The following is a 26,556-nucleotide window of genomic DNA, read 5'->3' as shown; positions in this document are numbered from 1 at the left end:
GCTGTTGCCTCCTTGGAATATAAATTCTCGGGGCACGGTTCCATAATCTTCTACAGAGGAACCACAGAGAGCATCCTGACTGGATGCGTCACTGCCTGCATAGGCGGCGGTTGAGCCTGACGTTTGGGACGGCTAATATTTGTAGTATTATACAGCGCCAGCATGGATGACTGACCGTGACACTAAATACATTGATTTAACCATGCCCCCATAACAAGCTAAATAAAAACGCAACAAGGCTTCCGTTTCAAAATCACATCTTCTGTCTGTCCTCGTTTAGCTTTGGTCTGTGTGGACTGGGAGGAATTATTTATATTTACAACCACAAACACCAGGTAAAGTATCTTCTGTCTGTCTGTTCCTGTCAATCATTTTTTATTTTATTTTTTGCCCCTTTTTATCCCCAATTTCTATTTACAACCACAAACATCAGGTAAAGTACAGTACTTGTTCTTCTGTCTGTCTGTTCCTGTCTGTTCCTGTCCTGTCAATATATTTTTTTCCCCCCCACACACATTTCTGTACAATTGTCACAAGCTCACCTGGAGATCATACCGGGAGGATGTAGAGCCTTCATCTTACTACTACTTAGGATTATGTGCAGTGACTATATATATATATAACCCTCCCCGCCCGGCTTCTCTACCCCGAACATGGGCCAAATGTGTTTGTGTACATGCTCGACAAAGCCAGATGAGGTGGATTCGAACCCCCCTAGACTTCGCAATGGTGGGCACAGCTATACTTTATTGTGCCACCTGAGCGTCTCAAGTGTCTATGGGGCCTGGACTCCTGTCTCAGCACTGGGTCCAGCTTCAACAACTCCTTGTTGATCTATCTCTTCATACTGGTGGTATTCTGTCTCCTCACTGGGTCCAGCAGCTTCAACAACTATATCTATCTCTTCATAGTCTGAGTCTTCTGCCTCTTCAATGGGGCCAGATTCAACAACTACTTGTTCATCTATCACGTCATACTCAAGGCCAGATTCAGAATCAGAACCATCAACATTATAATACTCGATATCAATGTTCTCATTTTCGACATTATAATGAACCGTTGCAGTGTCCCACACTCCTGCATTATGTCTTCTGCTGGCCTGGAGAAACACAGAAACACCCAACGTTAAGTCACTGAATCACATCTGGCTGAAAACCCTCCTATCTCTCTATTGTTTGTTTGTATGAAGAGTAGACACTTGAACTCTGGTTTAACTGTCATTTATGTACATTCCAGTCTTGTGTTGTGTAAAGATGTATTACCTTCCAGAGACAATAGAGGCCGATGGGTACCAGCATCAACAGCAGCAGCACCACCACAGTGACTGTAACTCTGCTGCTGTCGTCCTCAGGTGTCAGAGGGACTGTAGGAGGGACTGTAGGAGGGACTGTGAAAAATAAAACATCATCAAATCATGTAAGAACATTTGATAAACCTTCATGTTTGATTGAATCATGCCTGATGGAGATTCATATTGTGAGTTTAACCCATTTAGACCTGAGGCCGATTCTAAATTAGTTTTCTCAAAAACCTGTGTTTCTATGTCAGTGGTGCTCAGCCTTTTTCATGTCAAGGACCCCGAGAATGATCTGTATTTGGCCCAAAATATGTTGTTCCAGGGACCCCCCCCGCCACCAGAAGCAAAGATTTGAGTTAAAAACATTCACTCTGAAAGAATATATATTCAAAGAATTGAGCCACATTTTCAAGATTCATCAAAAATAGCTATTTTTCAACAGCTAAAGTATAACATTAACGCTTAAAACACCAAAAGGGGTTCCCGCCCAGAATGGTTTAAAGGTAATTTCATTCAGGTTACCTGTGACGGTGAGAGAGAGGATGTCGCTCTCAGAGGAGACATTGTGAGAAAACACATTGGTGTGATTTATAACAACGTCGACGTGATAAGCACAGCTGTAATTCCCTTGGTGGCCGGGGCCTGCTTCGAAGAACAGGAAGTTGGCAGAGTGATTGACAGCTGGCTGGGTGTGGTTGTGTGTGCTGTTGGCTCCAGTGAAGGTGAGGTGGAAGGAGCCGTCTGGGTACTGTGGCAGGATGGAGCAGCTGATGCTGAAGTTGGAACCTTCCAACACCTGCTGCCCCTGCTGCTGGCCCTCAGAAACCCCGTTTAGAGACACCTGCTGCCCCTGCTGCTGGCCCTCAGAAACCCCGTTTAGAGACACCTGCTGCCCCTGCTGCTGGCCCTCAGAAACCCCGTTCAGAGACACCTGCTGCCCCTGCTGCTGGCCCTCAGAAACCCCGTTTAGAGTGGGGAAGACGCTGATGTTTGGCTTAAACAGAAGATCTGTAACAAGACACGAGTGATTGAATTATAGTACAGCAGATATTTACATAAACAGTATAGAGTAGCCAATGAGATGGAACCAAGATTAGAGATCCAACATATTGTATGGCTTCTGTATGGCTTTTGCTGAAATTAGACGATGCAAAAAATGTTCATTCAGAAAAAGAAACATCCTGTTTCTATGCTGTAGATAGGTATAGGTTAAGTGAGTAGGCAAGTAGACGGACGTCACTGTTTGTGTTACCTGAACAGATCACCTCCAATGTGACAGTGGAATTCTCAGACAGTGTCATTCCACACTCCCTCAGTGAAGCCTCGGTTCCAACACAGTCAGCTGTGATCCACCACACAGGTTGAACCGTTGTGTTGTGACTCCTTTGTGTTGAAACGTCAGAGCCACAGTCCATCTGCCTACACACGACAGAGGATGACTCCAGGTTCCAGTCGGACTGACCATCCACAGGTCTCCAGTCTCCCTGGTGTTGCATCTCCAGTACACCACTACAGTTACTGCTTCCTCCCACCAGCCTGACGTCATCAGGCTCTGTACAGAGACAAGACCGTTACAAACCATTTAGAGCAGACATGCCTTGTGAGCCGAAAGTGTTCAGTTCTCCCACTCCATGTTAATGGATGGTGGTGTTCTGTTGGGACGCATACTTTGGTTAGACATAGCATTGGTCCGACTGGATTAAGGTTGGTGAGGGGTGCGTTAAAACGACCGGATTAAAGTTGGTGAGGGGTGCGTTAAGGGTTGGGAGAAGGTTAAGGTTAGGTTTAGGTGTGCTGCCCCGTGGGAGGTTAGGGTGAGGGTGAGGGTTTGAGATATCAGACCAATGGTATGTCTAACCAAAAGCATGCACCCGTTCTGTTAACAGATGGTGGGGATCTATTCCTAACACTGTCTAACACTAACACATGGTGAGCTGTCACTCCCAAGACGGCAAACGGGTGACTTCTTGTCAAAGTTTGAGCACGGAATATCTGCAACTTATATATAACGGGTGTCACTGGCTGTGGCACACCCGTTATGCCATGCTCAGCCAATCACAGCGCATAATGGAAATAACGGCACAGCTTCCAGCCAATCACAACGGCCAACCACATCGCCAATGTCGGCGCCATACATGGTTAATTTTGCTGCAATTCCGTCCTCAAATTTTGTCGGCATAGATGGTAATTTTCCCTCCTCATATTTTGAGGACATTACTAAAATTATTAGATTATACCTGAGCAGGTGAGTCCAACAGTCATGTCAGGTGAGCAGGTGGTGTTTCTAGTTGACTCTGAGGTTCTACAGTCCAGGAGAACAGACTCGTTGCCTTCACACTGGAACTCTTTGGTCCACATCGAAGCGTTCAGGCCTCCATAGAGCGCCCCCTTGAGGACTGAAGGAGCCCCGCAGCCAAGATCCCTACAGACCACCTCTGCATCCTGCTGGTCAAAGTCATCTTCACACACTGAGACCCACGACTGGTTAGACTTCACCTCGACTCTGCCTGAACACACACTGGTCCCATTCACCAACCTCACAGACTCTGGAGAGAGAGAGAGAGAGAGAGAGAGAGAGAGAGAGAGAGAGAGAGAGAGAGAGAGAGAGGGGGAGGAGGGAGAGAAGGGGGGGTGTAAATGTACATGTATCTTATTCAATCTTATTATGCATGCACGCACACACGCAAAGTTGTGGAGGTGAAGTGGAGGTCACTGTTTATATGTTTTACCCGAACAGAACACCTCCAGTCTCTCAGTGGAATTACGAGACTCCTTTGCTCCACACTCCCTCAGTGAAGATTGAGATCCAACACATGGAATCTTCCACACAGGTTCAACGGTTGCATCAGACTTCCTTTGTGTTGAAACAGCAGAGCCACAGTTCAGCTGTCTACACACTACAGATGATGACTTCAGGTTCCAGTCATAAATAGAACCCGCTGGTCTCCACTCTTCCTGGTGTTTCACCTTCAGTATACCAGAACAGTTACTGGTTCCTCCCTCCAACATGACGTCACCAGGCTCTGTACAGTGGCAAAAAAGAAAATGAACTACTATTACTTTCATTGTTAAATAGGAATGCGAATTACAAGTATAGTTGGTATTTTACTGTTTTATCTCAGGCTAGCAATGTCATTTTCATGATTTAAACTAGAAATATGTGCTCCTCTGAGCACAGGACTCCACCGACAATATAGTAGAGGTCAATCTTAGCCAATTAGGATGACATGTGAAATATTGGACAAGTCTCCCTTGATGACATTACTATAGAGGTAATCAGGGCCACTGCTGGACATTTGGGTGCCCTAAGCATAACATATTGGTGGTGCCTTGTGCTTTGTGCGGTTGTGTGGTGCTGGATTACTTCTTCAATTCGACCAATTCCACAATTCAATTGGACTACGGTGGCAGCAGGACGTACAAGGTAATAGCCTAAATAGCTCCAGTTTTACCACCTTGGTGATTCACAACCATATGCTTATATTGGATGTGATTTCCCCTCCCATCAGAATCAAAGTAATCACAGACATGACAGTGTCTGCAGCTAGAGTACATTCCACTCACTGCACAGGGAAGTGAATGGTGCCAGGCTGCAGGTGACCACAAACCAGTCACATTATGTGAAATGTTCTTTTCTAGTTATGATTATTATTACCTGAGCAGGCGAGTCCAACAGACTTGTCAGGTGAGCAGGTGGTGTTTCTAGTTGAGTCTGAGGTTCTACAGTCCAGGAGAGCAGATTCGTTGCCTTCACACTGGAACTCTTTGGTCCACATCGAAGCGTTCACCTCTCCATAGAGCGCCCCCTGGAGGACTGAAGGAGCCCCGCAGCCAAGATCCCTACAGACCACCTCTGCATCCTGCTGGTCAAAGTCATCTTCACACACTGAGACCCACGACTGGTTAGACTTCACCTCGACTCTGCCTGAACACACACTGGTCCCATTCACCAACCTCACAGAATCTGGAGAGAGAGAGAGAGAGAGAGAGATCATTTTAATCATAGAACATTACACTTTTCCAGGACTGCTCCGCTCATCCCTGAAATGCCATTTTTTTAAGAGTGGGGATCTTAGTTGAGACCATTCAAGAATACATTTTCCAACATCACTGCGCACAAATAAGGAGTTGTCTAAATGTAATAACTAACTTTTTGTGTATTCATAATTCCTAACATGTCTCTGTAATGGACGGTCAGGACTCGGTAACCTATTCATATGTGAGCATTTTGTTGGTGGTACTTTATTTCGTACTTTAGGTTAATACAAGTAAAGAACGTGTAGCCCTCAGTGGCAATTAGGGAGGTGTGTGTTCTGTGTGACAGACAGACAGACAGACAGACAGACAGACACCTGAACAGGTGTTACCTGAACAGATCACCTCCAGTCTGTGGGCTGAAGTATAAGACGCATTTGTTCCACAGTCCTTCAGTAAAGACTCAGAGCCAACACAGGGAGATGTTATCCACCATACAGGTTGATTTGTAGAACCAACCAGTCTTAGTGATGAAACAGCCGAACCACAACCTAGCTGTCTACACACTACAGATGATGACTGCAGGGTCCAGTCAGAATCATCCACTGGTCTCAACCCATCATGGAGTTTCATCTCAAGTTTTCCAGCACAGTTACTGGTTCCTTCCACCAACCTGACATCTGTACAGAGACGAAAGTAAGCAGTAAAAACTAAATTAGAAAATGCATTACTTTAATTTCAAGTAATCGACACAAAAGATGCTACACATAGGCTACTCGGAGTCGGATCATATAGGATACCGGATAAGTTTGTGAAAACTGTGGCCGAGTCTTACACCACAGTCTGTCCTGCAGGGGACACAGAAAGCACCACCGGTACGTTCCAAAAATATCTGTCAACCTAAATCAGAGTAAGTAAAGGGGCAGTGGATCAGGGGTAGAGTGGCCGGTAGAGTAGCCGGTTCGATGCCGGGTTCCCCCAGAGTTAGTGTAGGTTCTAAGTAGGTTAGACTAAAGGTGGTTGCACACCGGCCGCGTTTTTCGGAAAATCGATAGAAACGCAGCTAAAAATCCGAAAAACGGGCTCGGTGTGTGGGGACCTTAACTCTGCCATCGGTGTGTGAATGTGTGTGTGAATGGGTGAATGTAATGCACAATCTATGTAAAGCACTCTGGATAAAAGCACCATTTACTATTTAAAGCAAATCACACGCAAGAATGCTAATTAAAGTTATTGAAATGAGACGCTGCTGTCATAGGAGGAGGAGGCAGAGGAGATGGGTCAGGTGGGTGTGTGCACATTTTAACACATACTGTACACCAGCGTTACTCAACCCGCGGGCCGCGGGCCGCATGCGGCCCCTGCTTCATGTCTCTGCGGCCCATCGTGGTCATGCCAATGAAATGATAGTTTTTGTACTTTCAGTGTGGGGAAAGCATTTGCAATCGTGATGAGATTCAGCTGATATAGGAAAGTGACCTGGTATCTGTTCTATTCTATTTTATGTTGTTCGTTTCATTAATGTATTTAAGTATTATTTTTGTTTGAGTATATATTGGCTTTACTGCATCATTGCACTGGTTACAATTTGTTCTAGATCCTAGTGTTCATTTAAAATGAGAAATTCCTCTAAATCTGGGTAGTAAAAAAGAAAAGAATCAGGCCACAGCCCTGGCTCTCCTGGTCCCTCTGCACGTCCCTGATTACCTGAGCAGGTGAGTCCAACAGTCTTGTCAGGTGAGCAGGTGGTGTTTCTAGTTGAGTCTGAGGTTCTACAGTCCAGGAGAACAGACTCGTTGCCTTCACACTGGAACTCTGTGGTCCACATCGAAGCGTTCACTTCTCCATAGAGCGCCCCCTGGAGGACTGAAGGAGGCCCACAGTCAAGCTCCCTACAGACCACCTCTGCATCCTGCTGGTCAAAGTCATCTTCACACACTGAGACCCACGACTGGTTAGACTTCACCTCTACTCTGCCTGAACACACACTGGTCCCATTCACCAACCTCACAGACTCTGGAGAGAGAGAGAGAGAGAGAGAGACAAAGTGTGTTCAACATTTTCATTCATTAAAGGTAGGCTACAACAGATGAAAACATGACACACACACACACACATACACACAATTCATAATGTAGGCATTTAGCAGACGCTCTTGACCCATTCAGGACGGGAACCCGTTTGGTGTTTTAAGCATTGTGTTATACTTTAGTTATTGAAAAGCGCAGCACTAGCTTGTAGATCTGCTTATTTTTTTATCGTGAAAACGTGTGCAAATCTTTGGATTTAAATTATTTCAGAGCAAACGTTTTTATTTCATATGTTCGCTTCTGGGGGGTCCCTGGAAAAACATATTTTCAGATATGCCAGCCACATACATATAATTCTGGGGGTCCTTGACATGAAATAGTTTGAGAACCACTGACATAGAAACGTAGGTTTTTCATTTGTAAAATAGTCCTCAGGTCTAATTGGGTAAAATTAATCCAGAGCGATTTACAGTATGCAAGAACAACACGGTAATACAGCAAATACATAACACACACGCACACACACGCACACAGATAGACATGAATCAACGGATGGACAGACGTATGGGGACAGACAGACAGACAAGCCAGATCAATTTAATAGCAGACTGTACAGATTACTGTTATTGTTGAAGTATTGTTTGTGTTACCTGAACAGATCACCTCCAGACTGTCATAGGAGCTGTCAGACCGCATTGCTCCACATTCCCTCAGTGAAGACTCAGTACCATCACAGGAAGATCTAATCGACCATACATTAGTACGACCAGCAGAACTCCTTTGTGTCGACAGAGCAGAGCCACAGTCTAGCTGCCGACACACTACAGATGCTGCCATCAGGTTCCAGACAGACGGACCAACCCCTCGTCTCCATTCTCTCCGGTGTTTGATCTCCAGTCCACCAGTACAGTTACTGCTTCCTCCCACCAACCTAACATCATCAGGCCCTGTACAGAGACAAGTGAGAATACCGTAAGTACAGTTAAACAAAGTACTATTAGTTTTCCTTACAAAGAAATCCTAACAAAGTGTGTAGATTGTTATGTCAGGCTATCAAAACCACATCCTTGTGTTTGTTTTCTGTTTGAACTGATTCTAGCCCTTCCCACGTCCAGAGTCTGTGTCCATAGTCGTGTCATAGTGTCTGAGCAAATAGACAATGTGTCTAATTTTACGTCATGCTGATGTGCCCCTCACTTCACATGGGTGTGATTTTTCAAATAAGATTTTGGTTTGTAAAGCATGTAACCTTTGTCCTATTTTTGTCCAGCTATGTCCAGCTTTCAGTGTTTACACAAACATTGGAGACAAAAGTGTGTAAACCCAAACATTGAGGACAAAAGTGTGTAAACACAAACATTGAGGACAAATGTGAGGACGCAAATTGTAATTGGCCGGAATGTGATGATGTATGATGATAAGAGCGCCCCTCACTTACACACGGGTGTGATTTTTATTATTACCTGAGCAGGTCAGTCCAACAGTCTTGTCAGGTGAGCAGGTGGTGTTTCTAGTTGAGTCTGACCTTCTACAGTCCAGGAGAACAGACTCGTTGCCTTGACACAGGAACTCTGTGGTCCACATTGAAGCGTTCACTTCTCCATAGAGCGCCCCCTGGAGGACTGAAGGAGGCCCGCAGTCAAGCTCCCTACAGACCACCTCTGCATCCTGCTGGTCAAAGTCATCTTCACACACTGAGACCCACGACTGGTTAGACTTCACCTCCACTCTGCCTGAACACACACTGGTCCCATTCACCAACCTCACAGACTCTGGAGAGAGAGAGAGAGAGAGAGAGAGAGAGAGAGAGAGAGAGAGAGATCATTTTAATCAAGAACATTAATGAGAATCATTTGAATAGAATGAAGGCGTGAACGAAGTATGCCATTGTTACAGGCTATTGATCTGTTATCAGCTAGGCAAAGCAGTAGCCATGCAGTGGGAAATCAGCTTTTGATGGGCACAGTCTAAGATGAAATAAATATCGCTTTTGTGAGGCAGGTTGTCGCAGACCCCCAGTGAATGGGCTCCAATTTTGACAAACCGTGCCCTGCACGGTCCATAGACCGTCCAATCACCAGCGATTATATCAAAATACAAACCAGACCCGCCCCCACCCGTCAAATTAGGGACCCGTTGTAAGCCCTGTTACCCGTGATTACATACAGTAAATAGCCTACAGCCAGTCACTCAATTTAAAACTGTGTTAAAATGCTTTTAACACAAGACAGCAGCCGTCAACCATAGCGGTACATTCAGTGGTCAAGTTCGTTCATAAATCTACACGTCAAGTGAAGAACGGAGAAGTGAGCTTTCCATATAGCCACGCGCCAGAACGTGCATACATGCAGTACGCACGTGTCGTTGTTTGCATTGTCAGATTATTTTAATTTGAAGGTTAAACAGGATGATAAATGTGTTTTTGTGAGTTAAGTCAACTGACCGGCGTGCTGTGTTAAGTTACGTGCTAGTGCTATGAGGATGATATCCCAAAGCGTGTGTGTGTGTGTGTGTGTGTGTGTGTGTGTGTGTGTGTGTGTGTGTGTGTGTGTGTGTGTGTGTGTGTGTTGTGGTGTTCAGTGTGTGGCAGTGTCTGGCCAGCAGCTACGATCCGAATCTCTGGTGTTTACTCAGAAACGCTAATAAACAACAACAAGTGCATTTAAGGGGTTAAACTTTTCCCTTCCTAGAGATGTCTTTGAAATGTAGTGGAGTAAAAGTATACAAAAATAGAAGTACTTAAGTAATAGTACTCAATACTTTGCTACTGTCCACCACTGTGCATAACAGACACGGACATGAGTTTCGACAAAGACACAGACAGACAGACAGACAGACAGACAGACAGACAGACAGACAGACAGACAGATTAAATGTACAGATTACAGTCATTGCTGAAGTGATTGTTAGTGTTACCTGAACAGAATACCTCCAGGATCGTATAGGAAGTATCAGACGTCTTTGTTCCACACTCCCTCAGTGAAGATTCAGATCCATCACAGGACAGTGTCATCTTCCATACCGGTTGAAGTTGATATTCTGAATCATAACTCCATCGTGTTGAAACAGCAGAGCCACACTCCATCTGCCTACACACTACAGAGGATGACTGCAGGGTCCAGTCAGACCGACCATCCACAGGTTTCCAGTCTCCCTGGTGTTGCGTCTCCAGTCGACCAGTACACTTACTGCTTCCTCCCACCAGCCTGACAGGCTCTGTACAGAGACAAGGGAGTAAGTAGTAAAACAACGTTTTATTTAATCAAAAACTAAAAGTGTCGTTATCTCAGAGAGTCAGTGTCTTTTTGGATATCTTCAATATATTGAAGTTGATACTTTTTGAGTGGTGCAACCACTCTTACAACCAGAAATGTCTGTGTCCGCCTAACTATGTGTGTCTTTGACGTTAATGAGCATGAGAATGAGTACCAGTAGGGGCGCTGTTGTGCCAGAAACAGAGAGAGAGTGCTGCAGTTGCCTGCTAATGAGGGAGGGGGGGGGGAGGGGGGGGGGTTTGCAACACTCAGTTCACACGGGTGTGATTTTTTTCTCATGTATCTCGTTTGTGTTATATTATAGTAAAATATGTATCTTGTTTTGTCACGCCCAATATGTCATGACATGAAATAAATTGATTAAACCATAATAACAGTCACAAAAAGGCCAATATAACTGCATGAGGAACGCTTTAAACTATGTATTTATGAACATAGAAAACTCTCCCTCTCTCTCATCTGTGCATAAACCCTTGTTTCTCTTCTGTCTGTGCGTAGGGGACACATTGTTACGGCTCGCTCCTCCTCCTAACCTTCACATCCATGTACTGTGACAATGTGCAACACGCGTTATCACACTAAACACAATGTGCACGTGCAACATTAACATGGAGTTGTAAACATTGACATGGAGTTGTAAACATTGATATGGAGTTGTAAACATTGACATGGAGTTGTAAACATTGACAACTGCTTTGACAGCAGGGGGAGGCGGGGCTGTGTGTTATTTGCAGAGCCCTCCATACCTAGCGTAATGAACATATAGACAGTTGCAACCATTTTCTTTCTAACAGCAAATTATGAAGTGGTTATTGTGGCGATTTATGAACTTAATATATATATATATATATATATATATAATTACCTAAGCAGGTGAGTCCAACAGTCTTGTCAGGTGAGCAGGTGGTGTTTCTAGTCGAGTCTGAGGTTCTACAGTCCAGGAGAACAGACTCACTGCCTTCACACTGGAACTCTTTGGTCCACATTGAAGCGTTAACTTCTCCATAGAGCGCCCCCTGGATGACTGAAGGAGCCCCGCAGTCAAGCTCCCTACAGAGCACCTTTGCATCCTGCTGGTCAAAGTCATCTTCACACACTGAGACCCACGACTGGTTAGACTTCACCTCCACTCTGCCTGAACACACACTGGTCCCATTCACCAACCTCACAGACTCTGGAGAGAGAGAGAGAGAGAGAGAGAGAGAGAGAGAGAGAGAGAGAGAGAGAGAGAGAGAGAGAGAGAGAGAGATTTAATTAGAAGAAGCTCTTGGTCTATCTATAATCAATGATGATTTGTAATCTTTGTTTACCTGTTGTGTTGTGTGTTTGTTCAGCCTGGAGAGCTGAAGGGAAACAAATAACACAATCAATTAGCTTCACAACAGAGAACGTGGATTGTCTCTATTACTAGTCTAATACATTGTCTCCACCAGGTCGGGCGTTACATTTCGACCCGTAACTCTTGAATCAAAGGTCGTACAATCACTGACATTCCCTGGATTCCTTGGATCATGACAACTACCCACACAGTCAATGCCCACCTCAGAATGAGTATCAGAATCAGATGGGAACTCGCGCAGAAAGTTTCAAACACCCAGTTCTCTTTTCTCATTGGACAATATTATTATTAATATTAATATTATTATTATTATCCCCAGCGATGGGATCCACGCAAGACGTTAACGTCACCAAAGGCTGGCCCTGGCACTTGAAAGAAGACGCCCAGCAGTGAAAACTTGAAATCTGAGCTAGAGAGCGACACTACATGTTTTGTGCAGCAACGTTGTCCCACTCCCCAAACTATGTGTATATTTGTATTGGTGGATATCTGCTTATTCTGCTTTGTGCCTGTTCCTGGAATATAGCTATTTTAACTAAGTTTCAAATGGCATAGTGGACGGACGACACATTTTGTTTCACTACCGTGAACAATTCTCAAATATGCAACAAAGTGAGGGGTACATTGTTCCTGCCGCACTTCATATTTGAGGATTGTTCACGGTACATTACGGTATAGTATTACTTCCTAGCATGTATAGCCTATAGTTCAAAACTTCAAACGGCCACCATCAAACTGTATAGGCTACAGTGAGTAAGAAAAATCTCTGCTGTGTGTTAAAGGACATTTATTATCACCTGGCTTTCAGACAGAAGTATCCTACATAAACTGATGTCTTACCAGATAAACCGTGATGGCATGAGGCCAGCTGCTGTGCTAGGTTGCCACTGTTGTGTGGACCAATCATCACTAAACTCACAGGATGACATAAGTACCTAAAAATACCCTGAAAGATGTATTCTAATCGGCCACCAAGGGTTGCTACAAATGGAAATACAAATGTGACTATGCAGAGGCAAGGAAGCAACCCGGTGCTCAGGAGGTGTGCAGGTATACAAAATATAAAATTAGTAAAAAGGTGCTCCTGGATCAATCGGGATAACACATGTATGAAACCGACAAGACCGGTATAGGTCGAAGCATGTCGGTTTAATAAAGTTTTTCGCCTTTTTAACTAATCTCCGCTTTTTTCTACAAATGCACTGACTATAATGAATTGTTTAGTCCAAACATTACAACTCACAGGACATGTTTCATAACACTGTGTGTAAAGTTATTTTGTAATTGCCCAACAGGGGAAGCCATCAGTTCTAAATGTGTGTGTGCACTGTGCATGGACTTGACCGAAATGTGGCCTTAAACCCATTCAGGACGGGAACCCCTTTTGACTTTTGGTATTTCAAGCATTATGTTATACTTCAGCTATTGAAAAATAGCACATCTACAAGCTCATAGCGCGGCACCGAATGCTGGGCTATACGAGCTTGTAGATCTGCTAATTTTGAAAAATCGTGAAAATGTGGCGCAAATCTTTGAATATATATTCGTTCAGAGTGAACGTTTTTAACTCAAATCTTTGCTTCTGGGGGGTCCCTGGAAAGACATATTTTCAGATGGGGGTACATGGCGAAATACAGATAATTCTGGGGGTCCTTGACCTGTAAAATGTTGAGCACCACTGACATAGAAACACAGGTTTTACAGAAAACTTTTAGGATTTAGAAGCCATTTGTTTTTAATTGTTTGCATTAGTAGGCTATTTTATTAATTTGTTTTTTGTTTTTTTTACATTGTTTGTATGGTCTGTTGGATGTTGGTTGTTTTAAAATGGACCTCTATTTCATTTTTACCAATAGATTGTACTCAAAAAGGACTCATAGCACGACACCGAGTGCCGCGCTATGAGCTTGTAGATCTGCTATTTTTGAAAAATCGTGAAAATGTGGTGCAAATCTTTGACTATATATTCTTTCAAAGTGAACATTTTTAATTCAAATATTTGGAACAACATATTTTCAGATGGGGGTCCACGGCCAAATGCATATTATTCTGGGGGTCCTTGACATGAAAAGGTTTGAGCACCACTGACATACAGAAACAGGATTTTAAGAAACTGTCATGAATTAGAAGACATTTGTAGTTATATATTTAATGCAGGTGTCAGAAACAGTTAAAGGACATTGGAGTACAAAGTAATACTAAGTGTAATCAGTGTAAACACATGTAGTAAGATGTGTTTCAGTCTCTGAGTCTCTACTCACAGCAGTCTGCAGGTTCGTCTGAGCCGTCCCCACAGTCATCTGCCGTGTCACACTTCCACCACAACGGAATGCACTTGTAGTTCTTACAAGCAAACTGACGGGAGAGACGACACACATCTTTAGAATGACTATCGACAGCAGACACGAGACCTATAAAGACATAAACGCGTATAACACAAGTGAACTGGAGGTGAATCACCTGGCTGGCAGTGCAGCTGGACATGCACTGCTTGTTGTCCGCTGCCAAGTAGAAGTAGGTGGGACAGGAACACTTGTAGCCTCCTCCAGGTGAGAGCAGACACAGGTTACTGCATCCTCCATTGTTGGTCTGACACGGATGAGCAGACACTGCAGGAAAACATGTACACATGTAATGAATATGAGAGCCCTGAATACTACTACTATACTACTATGATACAATACTACTACTACTACTATTATGTTACAATACTGTTTAGGGGTGCACAGTTATGAAATTATAATGACTGATGACTGAACCCATTATTTGCAGGGTCATATCTGCCGATACCAAATCTGACCAATTCCGATATTATACAGAGGGCCACAATGGAAACAAGCCTATAGGTCCTCTATAGGGGCTTGGCCCAAAGCCAAACAATACATACTGTAGCCTATACTCTTTTTCCAAGTGTGAATGAATGAATGAATTAAATGTAGAACTTTTAATTTCTTTTGCTGGTGTAAACCGATGAAATAATCTGGATTATTTTGAGACCGATCCGATACCAATATGGCATTTTTATGGCCGATGTGGCCAATTCCGATTATACTATACTAATACTATTACTACTACTATGTCACAATATGACTATTATTATTGTTGCTGTTGTTGTTGTTGTTATTATTATAGGGTGTATTTATACTGTATACGTAATGCTTTTCAAAACAGATCAGATAATAATACAATGATAGACAGTTAATAGAAGTCATAAAACATTATGCAGAGTCATAATGAGAGTGTTGTGTACAGTAGGTGCGTGGTACAGACCCTCAGGTTGTTGATATGGGTGGTAGATCTGGATGTCCCATGGACTGTTCAGGTTTCTGATGAGTGTGGTGGTGTTGGTTCCCTGAGTCTTGTGAGCTCTGGAGATGGAGCTGGAGGTGGAGATGGAGCTCCAGTAGATGTACTCCTCAAACAGGGTAATACCATCGATATCGTTGCCCTGACGCAGAACTACAGACACACAAAACCAAAAGTGTCAGAATAGCAGTAAGACTATTAAAATAAGATATACAATGTTTTAGTAAAGTGTACTCTGAAGTAAATCATGTTCTTACTGCTTTAATTACTTTTTCTTCCACTACTCATGGACAACATTTACAAAAGCTGTTCTTGAACACAGTCAAATCTGGAGCATTCCTTTAACACAGATTGTAAAATGGACCTGGAATTGTGTAATTACAGTGTCTTCAAAATGTTGCGCACAATAAATATGTATCACACACACTCATGTATGTGAGTATGAGTGTGTGTGTGTGTGTGTGTGTGTGTGTGTGTGTGTGTGTGTGTGTGTGTGTGTGCGCGCGTGTGTGAGCGTGCATGTGAGCGTATGTGCGTGCTTGCGTGTGTGGCTGCGTGCTTACATACGTGGCTGCGTGCATGCCTGCGTGCGCGAGTGTGTGGCTGCATGTGTGTGTGTGTGTGCGTTTGTGTGCATGTCTGTGTACGTGTGTGTACTGTATGCGTGTGTATGTGTGTGTGTGTGTGTGTGTGCGCATGCCTGAATTATGCCTTACATATTAACTGCACACTGGTGTCACTCACCAAGAATAGCAGATCTACAAGCTCACAACGCGTCACATTGTGAGACTGTAGATCAGCTATATTTGGCTCTCTATGATTTGTGTTGACCAAAATATTTGTAAAAATGGCATCCATGAATCCCCAGACTAAGGGAAGTTGTATTTATACAACGTAGTTTCGGGAGAAGAGGTCTCCTTCCGCTCGACCTTAACCACTCCCCCCTCCTTATCAATCACTCTCCTCCTTAACAAACCCACCTGCCTGTCGTTATCACCTGGCCAATCCTGCCACAATCACCACAGTATAAATACACCTGTGCGCCAACATCTACCTGTTCTCACTACGTGATCCAGAACCTTCAGACAAGCAGAATCCCTTCTCGCTCCGTCTCCAACCTCACCTCAGCATACAGAACGTAAGCGTCACATTGTTTTGACAACCTGTCACTCGATCCACGCCCGTTTACTTGCCGATCAAATTGCTAAATACGATCAAAGCTAAATATCACTTGTTTACTTGTTTACTTGTTGTGATTCAAGCCGTAACTACTTGTGTTCGTGTCCTACATTGAACAAAAGTGCTGCTTAGCAGCGGCGCATATCGCTCGTTTTCTTTCTCTCTTTTTCTTCACCCAAAAAAGAAAAGAGAGAGGAAACCGCAGCACCGCTGCAGCGCGAGCTGGAGCTTCACGCCTCCGACAGCGAGGACGTTCTATCTACGTCAGGAAGCTCCAGGCGTGCCTACTCGTGTGCCATCCCCGACACCGGCACGTCAAGCTCGCGCTCGGTCCCGCCGGCACAGCCAAGGCCGGCGGTGGAACCGAGCAGCAGCAGTAGCCGCGCTACGTCCTCTCGGTCCTCCTTCTCCGTCGCCCCCGTCATCGCCAGCCTCGGCCAACTACACCTGTCAGTCGCCGACTGGACGGTGGCCGGGCTCCAGCGCCTTCTCACGGCCAGAGGAATTCCATTCCAGAGGACCGACCGAAAGGCGGCATTGTTCGCATTGTGGCTGGCGAAACCGTCAAGCCGCTCTGGACGCGGCCCCGCCCCCTCCTGTTTCCCGACAGCAACATCAGGCACGTGCCCGGCCCACTTCCCCCTCCCCCCTCCCTCACACACACGCCGGGCGGCGCACGCATCGCCTGCTACAAACCCCCCTTCCTCCCCCTCCTCCCTCTCTCCTTCCCCCCCACAAGCACGCTGGCACGTGCGTCAATGGACCTAACCCTAGAATGCATGTTCCTCCTCGCCTTCTTGGGGTTCCTGCGCTGCGCAGAGTTCACATCCTCCTCCGCCCGTTACGACCCTTCCCATCATCCTAGCCTCTCCGACATCACCTTCCACAGAACCCATTCTCCGCTACGTCTCCACGAGACGCTCCCTCAACGCCTCACCACACGACCCCCTGTTCACCACAGGTTCCATCGCCACCCGCTCCTGGTTCCACAAGCATCTCCGCCGAATCCTCGCTCTGTCCGGCCTTCCCTCCCAGTTCTACTCCGGCCACTCGTTCCGCATCGGCGCAGCCACCACCGCGTCTAGGCGAGGCCTCTCGGACCACATCATCCGAATCCTCGGCCGCTGGTCCTCCCAAGCCTACCAGTCCTACATCAGGACCAACATCACAGACGTCCAAAACGCCCATCTCCACCTAGGCCGCCTATAAACCCTCTCCCCCTTCTCGAGGATCCTCACTCGCGTCCCTTCCTCCAGTCCCGCACTCGTCTCCCAGCCAGCTCTTTTTGGGGCAGTTCCGGAGCAGAGACGCCCGCTCTCCGAGCGCGCATACATACACGGCGTCCTCTCCCGAGACCACACCCCCAGTCTCAGTCTCACCCATCCCGGGTTCCCCTCCTCCCCCCATTTCATCATTCAATTTACCAATAAATGGTTGAACTTGAGCGAAGGTGTGGTCTCTTACTAAGTGAAAATCTGTGTGTGTGTGTGTGTGTGTGTGTGTGTGTGTGTGTGTGTGTGTGTGTGTGTGTGCGTGCGTGCGTGCGTGCGTGCGTGCGTGCGTGCGTGCGTGCGTGTAACCTGTGTGTCTGTTGGTTCCATCCAGGTTGGCAAACTCAATGATGTACCCCGTGCTCCAGTATATGTGATCATTGATGTAGTCTAACGTCAGGCCCCTGGGCCAGGTGATCTCATCCTTCATTATGATGCTCCTGTTGGTGCCGTCCATCCCTATCCTCCCTATGTGGGGGTTGTTGTCGCCCCAGTCTGCCCAGTACAAGTAGCTGTCAGAGGAGACACTGTGTCAGGTCACTATTCACAACAAATCACACATACAGTACTGTCTGTACAGCAGTGGTTCTCAAACATTTTTGTCTCAGTGCACCTCGATCGGCAAAATAACGTTTTCGTCAACCGCACCCCTGAATTGCATTGTTACTTTATAGAACCTTTATGTAATTTTACGGTACATAAACCATGCAAATAACTTCATACTTGACGTTTACTTTAAACACTTGAACTTCAGCATCCCTATTCTGGGGGGAACATACACAAAAAATAGCTGATCTACAAGCTCACACAACATGTCTCTGTGAGACACGTTGTGTGAGCTTGTAGATCGGATATATATATACTCATACTCATGTGTCTTATACAAAAAAAGAACTAATGTGACGTTTATTTAACTAGATCTTGCAAGACTGTTAATTATGTTGTGTAGTAAACTAAAATAGGACTCAGATGACAAAAATAGGACTAAAACAGTTGTTCAAAAGACTAAGACTAAATCTTTAAAAATGTACACTGCATTAAGAGTAAGACTAAGATTAAAATAATAAAATACCACAATATTTTGATATTTAGTCGACTAAGACTAAACAATTTCAGAAGACTAAAATAGGACTAAAACTAAATGGTGTTATTCAAAAGACTAAGACTAAATCAGAATTTGCTGTCAAAATTAACAGTGCTGCCAAGAGGTACAACAAATAAATATGATGCAACGTAATCCGTTTAGCTTTTAGATGTAAATCCAGTCTTCTTGTATCTGTGGTGTTTCACAGGACGGTTGATAAAGTCAGTATAAGGTTCATGATCACCACACCACAGTACACTTACCCGTAGCGTACATCCACAGCCATGGAGACTGGCGAATCCAGGCCGGTGTTGACCAGGACTGTTCGGTACGCCCCGTTTAGTTTGGACACCTCTATGGTGTCCTGCTCAGGGTCACTCCAGTAGAGGTTTCCTCCCACCCAATCAACAGCCAGACTGCGTGGTGTACTGAGTGACTTGTGGAGGACCTGTCAATGAGACATACATTCACTCTGGATATACTCCACTGTGCAAAAAGCTTGGAATACGGATGTGTATATTACAGGAAACTCCCGTTAATCTTTCCAACAAACTCCCATAAACTCCCGTATTGTACCATCACACCTATTACCGTATATTATATATATATGCCCGCTAAACTTGAGGTTTACGGGCAAAATACAGTTCCCGTAATTGCCCGTTAACTCCTATTTTCACGCAGTGCTCACCACGTTTTATTGTTCTATTTGTAAGTCATTTGTTCAACATATTAATATCACAGGATATTGTAAAAAGAGCATATTGTCTACTCAACCTTTCTGCTTGTTTGCACAACTCTCAGCTCTTAAGCCTTATTTCATAATTTGGCTTTTTGAAAATAGCAGGTCTATACATGCTATAAAGCTCACAATGCATTGTGACATGATGCGTTGTGAGCTTGTAGATCTGCTATTTTCTAACTATGTTGAATATTTTCAATAATGAATGTTATTATTTATAACATCATAACAATCTAAATCTACAAAGTAACTAGTAACCAGTGGTGGACAAAGTACTCAAGCCCAGTATACTTGAGTCAAAGAATAGATACTCAACTACGTATACTGTAGATACGTAGTTGAGTATACGTATAGCAAGTATACATTTCTCTATAAATGTGTACTTGAGCTAAAGTACTGGCGTACTTGTATATACTGTATAATGTGTACATAAAGAAGTTGTATCAATGCATTGCTGTATTTACACCCCCCCCCCCCCCCCCCCCACTCCCCCATCCGGCCCAATCCACCACCACCTTCAAAACAATATCAATGGTGGTGAAAATAGCTGATCTTTGAAGCATCACAACGTGTCCTGATGCGACGCGGTGTGAGCTTATAGATCGTTAATTCAGAAAGTACCTTTTACCTTCCTAGAAATGTAGCGGAGTCAAAAGTACAATATTACGTCTTTGGAATGCAGTGGATTGAAATACTAAAGTAAACCACAAATACTCATAAATGTACTTAAGAACACTACTAAAACAAAGTACCTCATTCATTACTGTCCACCAATGCAAGTAACTAAAGCTGTCAAATAAGTAAAACGTACAAATATGCCTCTGATATATAGTGGAGTACCAGGCCAGTATGTATGTATTAGGAAATATAAATACTTTGGAAATGACACGTACCTTACAGTGTTTAATATGTACAGTACTTGAGTAAAAATACTTAGTTACCACCACACTGTCTAACAACAGTGATATTACAAAGCATTTTGAATACAAGTATAACAATTTTCTGACATTATTTCACTTCCCATCTGTGTATTTGTCACACTGACCTGGACGTCACTGCCATTGATGTGCATACGACTGATCGTCATGGTGGGGAGAACTGATGACCCTTCTGTCCAATAGACCATCTGCTGCTCGTAGTCAAAGTCCAGAGCCCTCGCTTCATTCAAGTCCTGTCACAGCACAGCAGTTAGTTAGTTAGCAGTTAGTCTCTGACAGGTCGAATACATTCCGACATGTCAAAAGCAGTGTGTGAATTGTATCAAATCAAATCATCCTTTATTTATAGCACATTTAACACAACCGAAATCGACCAAAGTGCTTCACAGGAAAGAAAAAACATTTAGAGCAAATAACATTTAAAGCAATTTACATCAAGTAGAACCAGATACATGGCAAATGAGGCAAACATGATACATGGACAATATAGGAATATATGAGCACATTAAAATCAGATAACAATAAGTACGTTTTAAGTATAAAGGATGTAATAATCTCGATGGATTGGGCAGCTCTAATAAAGGGGGGGAGGTTGTTCCACAGCTCTGGGGCCGCCACCGCTAAAGCGCGGTCACCTCTTGTTCTGAGGGTTCAGGTGGTTGGCACGGTCAGCAGTGATTGGTCAGCAGACCTCAGAGCTCTAGGAGGGTTGTAGCGCTGTATACGTTCAGTCATACAGGGCAAGAGATTTAACCCATTTAGACCTTATAGACCTCTCAGTGTCTCTCAGTGGTCAACCTTTTTCATGGCAAGGACCCCTATCTGAAAATATGTAGTTCCAGGGTCCTCCCAGAGTCTTCGGAGTGAGGATTGGTTGATGCCATAGTATTAGTACAATAGTCCAGCCTTGAGGAGATGAAGGAGTGAAAGACCGTTTCAAATTGTTTGAGGGGGAGGCAGCGTTTAACCTTGGCGAGGAGGCGTAGGTGATAAAAGCTTGTTTTGACAACAGGGCTTATCTGCTTGTCAAATTTAAAAATATTATCGAAAATAACAGCAAGATTATTTTGCGCCTGTGTTGATATTGGAAGTGAGGGGGCCGAGGTTGTTGACAGGAGGGGTGGAGCCACTGGAGCGTTGTCCAAAGATGATGATTTCCCTTTTATTGTCATTGAGATATAAGAGGTTTTCATCCATCCAGGTTTTAATATCGTCTATGCAGTTCATTAGGGGCTCAAATGTGTTATGGTTGGTGGATGTAAGCGTGTATAGGATGTGTTGTTACAGTATGTTCAATGGTTTTCACCTGTTTGAGCACAGTGTGGTTGGAGCCGTTCAAGTTCATCTTATTCAGTTCGTTGTGGTTGGTGAAGATGAGGAAGGGCTCCACATCTAGAGAAAATCACATTTATTTAGCATAAAATGCAATGCTTAATTTGATTGTTTGGGAGAGACAGAACATATTCATGAACACAGCATCATTTATAAAATTACATACAGTAGAGATGAGAAAGCAATGTAAATATTAGAGTTACCAAGAATGATAATTTACAACCATAGATTGTATTAGACCAATAACACACAATATTAGTACAGAAAGAAACAGATACCTGTTCCTGCCATGTGACATCAGACAAACAAACAATAGGCCAATACAACAATAGAAAATGCAAATAAAACCAAACTCTGTAACTATGTATGTTAACCCAATTAGGACTGAGACCAGATTCTTTTAAATCATGACAGTTTTCTGGAAAGAAGGTTTCTGTGTCAGTGGTTTTCAAATTACTTCATGTCGAGGACCCCAACAATTATATGTTATTGGTATATGACTTCAAAATGTTCGCTCTCAAAAAATATATATTCAAAGATGTGATGTGATCTGGGACGATCTGGGACGCTACCCTTCGTAGCGAAGGGTGTTACCCACTGATACTGATGTCGACAGGTTATTGATCTGACAGAGACAGCAGCGCAACATGAATTCAACCTTATACAAAGTACTATCACGGATGATCCAATCATCTTATAAAAATGTTAATCATATGCCAAGTTAATTCAAGTTAGATGATGCTGAGCTAAACATGTTTGTTTCATTTAAAGGTTTCATCAGTATTAATATTTAAACAAGATGAAGAAAGTCCTCACTCCCCACACAGTAACAGCAGCTGTTGTGCTCGACAGACAGACAGACAGACAGACAGACAGACAGACAGACAGACAGACAGACAGACAGACAGACAGACAGACAGACAGACAGACAGTAAACTATTTCACAGTGTTGGCCGCTCGGCGTGGTGCGGCCTTTCTCTCTCTCTATATTTCTCTCTCTCTCTCTCTGACAGACAGACACGCAGTTAAACCCATGAAGACCTGTTACGGACCATGGTCCTTCTGAGTATTTGTTATTGATGTTGTGATGGTTAATTGTTATGATGATAATTAGTTGAGCTGTGAATAATATTTATAGTATGGAAATGTTGGTCTTCTGTGGATGGCTTGTATTATAATTTGTTTCTTTCTGTGTTTCATGTAAGGTATTGAATGGAGCTGAATGGAGTATGTTGGAGAGTGAGAAAGGCTGATGGCTGGCAGTGAATGATTGAATGCAGACTTGGCTGTGAGATTGACAGGTCCATGTTCGGACCTGCCCCTCCTTCCTGATTGGGAGTCTTCGCCCACACCCTAATCCCCTCAACCCGCGAAAATAATTTGTGCTATTTTGTTTTTCATTTTGGGATACCCAGGCCCCTAAAAAGAGAGGCAGGCACACATTTCACTTGAATTGGATTTCAATACTTTTAATTTTATAATAAAAACAAAATAATAATATATATATATATATATATATATATATATATATATAATTTTTAATATTTTTCGGGGGCCACCCTAGTCGGGGGCCCCGGCTGCAACCCACCCTAGCCCAACGGTAAGTCTGCCTCTGGCTATACGATCTCATAGCTCGGCACATAGTGCCGCGCTATGAGCTTGTATAATGTACGTATATCTGCTATTTTTGGAATAGACAACCAATGTGCTTTCAGTGCTTTGAGCTCCCAATGTTTCCTACCAGATGTGGACCTGCAGATGGTGGGGTCTTCAGGGCTGAGCTGGTAACCCTCCACACAGAGACAGTGGAAGCTGCCCTGTGTGTTGTTGCAGTGCTGGGTGCAGGGATTAGGATAGCTGCTACACTCATCTACGTCCACACACGTCTTCTCCTTCAGACGGAAGCCGCTGGGACATGTGCACTGTAAGGAGACAGGGAGCGTGATGCTGACCAGGTGTTTCATCAGTGTCTTGGTGGAATCTGTGTCAAATGGCGCTGTTGATTCCATACCTTGAAGCCTATCTTGAGGTCTTTACAGCTGAGCTGGGAGGAGCAGCCACTCAGCTCGCTGTTCAGACACTCGTTAACAGAGCAGCTGCTGAGCTCATCAGAGCCGTCGCCACAGTCGTCCTTGCCGTCACACAGCAATGTCTCCTGGACACAGTTCCCGTTGTGACAGACATAGGCTGGGTGATGATCACATTTCTTCACTGTTGGAGTGGAAGAGCAATGGAAGCAGAGGAGGTTTAGAGGAATGTGATTCTGATCGTGTAAAAGTTTACGACACAAAGTCTTCATTGCTGGAATGTATTTGGAGATGTTAGAGGTGCACTCATAGCTGTGTGTGTGTGTGTGTGTGTGTGTGTGTGTGTGTGTGTGTGTGTGTGTGTGTGTGTGTGTGTGTGTGTGTGTGTGTGTGTGTGTGTGTGTGCGTGCGTGCGTGCGTCTTACCTGGGTTATTACAGTGAGCCTCATCTGAGTTGTCGTCACAGTCATTGTCTCCGTCACACTCATAACTCTTGTCGATGCATTGTTTATTTTGACACATGAACTGGTCGCTGCGGCACGGGTTTGCTGAGACACAGGAAGTAGTTGTTTAGGTCAATCCATTATTATAGAATAAGAGCAAAAAGCCAGTTCTATAGTTATGTCTATGGATGATGTTTGACGTTCTCTTATTAATGTATCTGTTTATTAATTTAATGTGTGACTGATATCTTCAATATCCTACCTTGTAATATAGAATAGTGTATTCTCTATTGTTTGCAAAAGACCTTGATGGAAACAATCCATCCAGTCCACTTTTTGTGTTTGACTGTACTCGTGCTGTTTGCATTTCTCTCTAATATTATATTAATCAATCAAACAAATCAATCAATCAATCAATCAATCAATCAATATTGATATATCTCTCCACAACATATATGTATGGGGAATGACCCCACCTCACATGAGACGTGGGTATTTCTTTAAGACACATGCACCAGTAGTTCTGACATGCACAGGTACAGTATATACAGTATATACTGTAAGAGACATGAGTTTGACAGCCATCTATTCCACTACACTGAGCAGCAAAGAGAGCGTGTGTGTGCGCGTGTGCGTGCGTGTGCGTTTCTTACGTGGGTCTTTGCAGCGAGTATTCTTGGGAGCTTCATCTGAGTGGTCGTGACAGTCGAGCTCTCCGTCACACTCCCACGCTCTCTGGATGAGACAGCGGCCGTTGGCACAGCGGAACTGGTTGGAGCCACATGGTGGATACTCTGGAACAGGAAGTATAGAGCTTGACATTGTGAATATGTTTGAAACGTTTTAACAAGATCTCGCATTAGGCACAACATATTTTCCTATCCGTCTGAGACCAAATTAATTCATATCCATATTCATTCAGTATGAGAAGCGTCCACTCACCACACTCCTTGGGCTCATCTGAGCCGTCACCACAGTCGTCGTCATGGTCGCACACAAAGCTCTTGGGGACACATATTTTGTTTTGACACAGGAACTCTTCGCTGTCACACGTGCTGTTGAACACTGAGGCACAGGAAGTAGTTGTTGGGAATTTGGGATATCATTACACAATAAGAGGAAAAAGCGACAGTTCCATCGACAGTTATGCGTGAAGTTCATTTATGAATGTCTGTGTTTATTATCGTCAATACCACACCTGGGATATTATCGTTAACCTCTTATTTCCATATTTCAACTTTTTCCCCTGCTTGTTCCTATATATATCCGATCTACAAGCACACAACGCAATAAAGTAAGACAGTGAAAATAGCAGATCTACAAGCACACAACGTGAGCTTGTGGATCTACTATTTTGATCTACTATTTTCCTATCTATTAGGGCTTGTAAGTTTTGGTCTGGAGTCTGGAGAGCTGAGGAGACAAATATCGAGAGACAGCGAAATCCATTCACGGTGGACGACCTAGGTTGTGACTGAATCATTTTGCGTTGTGGCTTATTGATTAATACGTCGTGGCTTAAATAATAATTCGCCCCGCGGTTTAATTTCGTCGGGGCCGTCCCGACGTATTATAAAATACGTATTCAAATGATCAAACCGCCACGACGGATTTTATAATACCCGACGTATTTTATAATACGTCAACGTATAATTCGCCCCGCAGTTTAATGCCCCGCGTTCTGAATGCAATGCAAACTAATAGGCGAGTGCGCTCCGGTACGCTATGCAAAGGGAAGGAATGACTACTGTCCGTCACAATAACCAATCCTACATTTTGAATTATTTACACACGCACAGAGCAAAAAATATGATATGGGGAAAAAAATTGAAAAAAAAAAAAAAAAATCATTCTAATTCTAATTTGAATCGACTTGTGTTAATGAAATCGATGCAACAATGCATCGATTTTTAAATGAATGAGACGTTTTATTTGTATTTTACAAATGCGTGCGCTCGTGCATGCGTGCACAATTCAATTCAATTCAATTGGCTTCATTGGCATGAGAGAAAAGTGAACACTGCAGGATGTTTCAAGGGATATTTCACTTTCAAACATAGGTCTACCCCAGACAGTATTTAACCTGTTAATGATTCATTCAATATTTTGATATTTGATGTGCATTTTATCCTTATTACTTCAAACAAGATAAAAACAACAATTAATTGTCCCTCTAATTCTAGTTCATGAGGGGCTGTGTTTTTTCAATTATACCTTTTTATTTATTTATAGAAAGAAAATGCATGGCCCCTGACGTATTACAGTATTCAGTCACCTGAACCAAGGACGGATGTTTTAGATGAATCCTTCATGGTATTCAA

General features: G+C 43.8%; 1 protein-coding gene across 1 annotated transcript; it reads right to left on the bottom strand.

The window, feature by feature from the left end:
* Nucleotides 1–775: 775 nt before the first annotated feature.
* LOC310853656 (antigen WC1.1-like) lies at nucleotides 776–24,314 on the bottom strand (the record flags this gene model as incomplete). Its single annotated transcript, XM_083758049.1, has 24 exons — nucleotides 776–1,099; nucleotides 1,263–1,387; nucleotides 1,820–2,305; nucleotides 2,550–2,849; nucleotides 3,535–3,843; nucleotides 4,027–4,320; nucleotides 4,953–5,261; nucleotides 5,665–5,952; nucleotides 6,980–7,288; nucleotides 7,953–8,249; nucleotides 8,766–9,074; nucleotides 10,219–10,518; nucleotides 11,443–11,751; nucleotides 11,888–11,920; nucleotides 14,178–14,271; nucleotides 14,377–14,525; nucleotides 15,187–15,375; nucleotides 17,982–18,184; nucleotides 19,020–19,204; nucleotides 20,541–20,666; nucleotides 21,740–21,825; nucleotides 23,507–23,687; nucleotides 23,777–23,976; nucleotides 24,218–24,314. The coding sequence occupies 24 exons, from the start codon at nucleotides 24,312–24,314 to the stop codon at nucleotides 776–778; spliced, it is 5,502 nt and encodes a 1,833-aa protein (XP_083614175.1).
* Nucleotides 24,315–26,556: the final 2,242 nt, after the last annotated feature.

This window comes from Protomyctophum parallelum (assembly GCF_964188405.1).
Source record: "Protomyctophum parallelum genome assembly, chromosome: 22".
Classification (NCBI taxonomy): Eukaryota; Metazoa; Chordata; class Actinopteri; order Myctophiformes; family Myctophidae; genus Protomyctophum; species Protomyctophum parallelum.
Note: the sequence above shows the minus strand (reverse complement) of the source record. Positions and strands in the feature narration are given on the sequence as shown.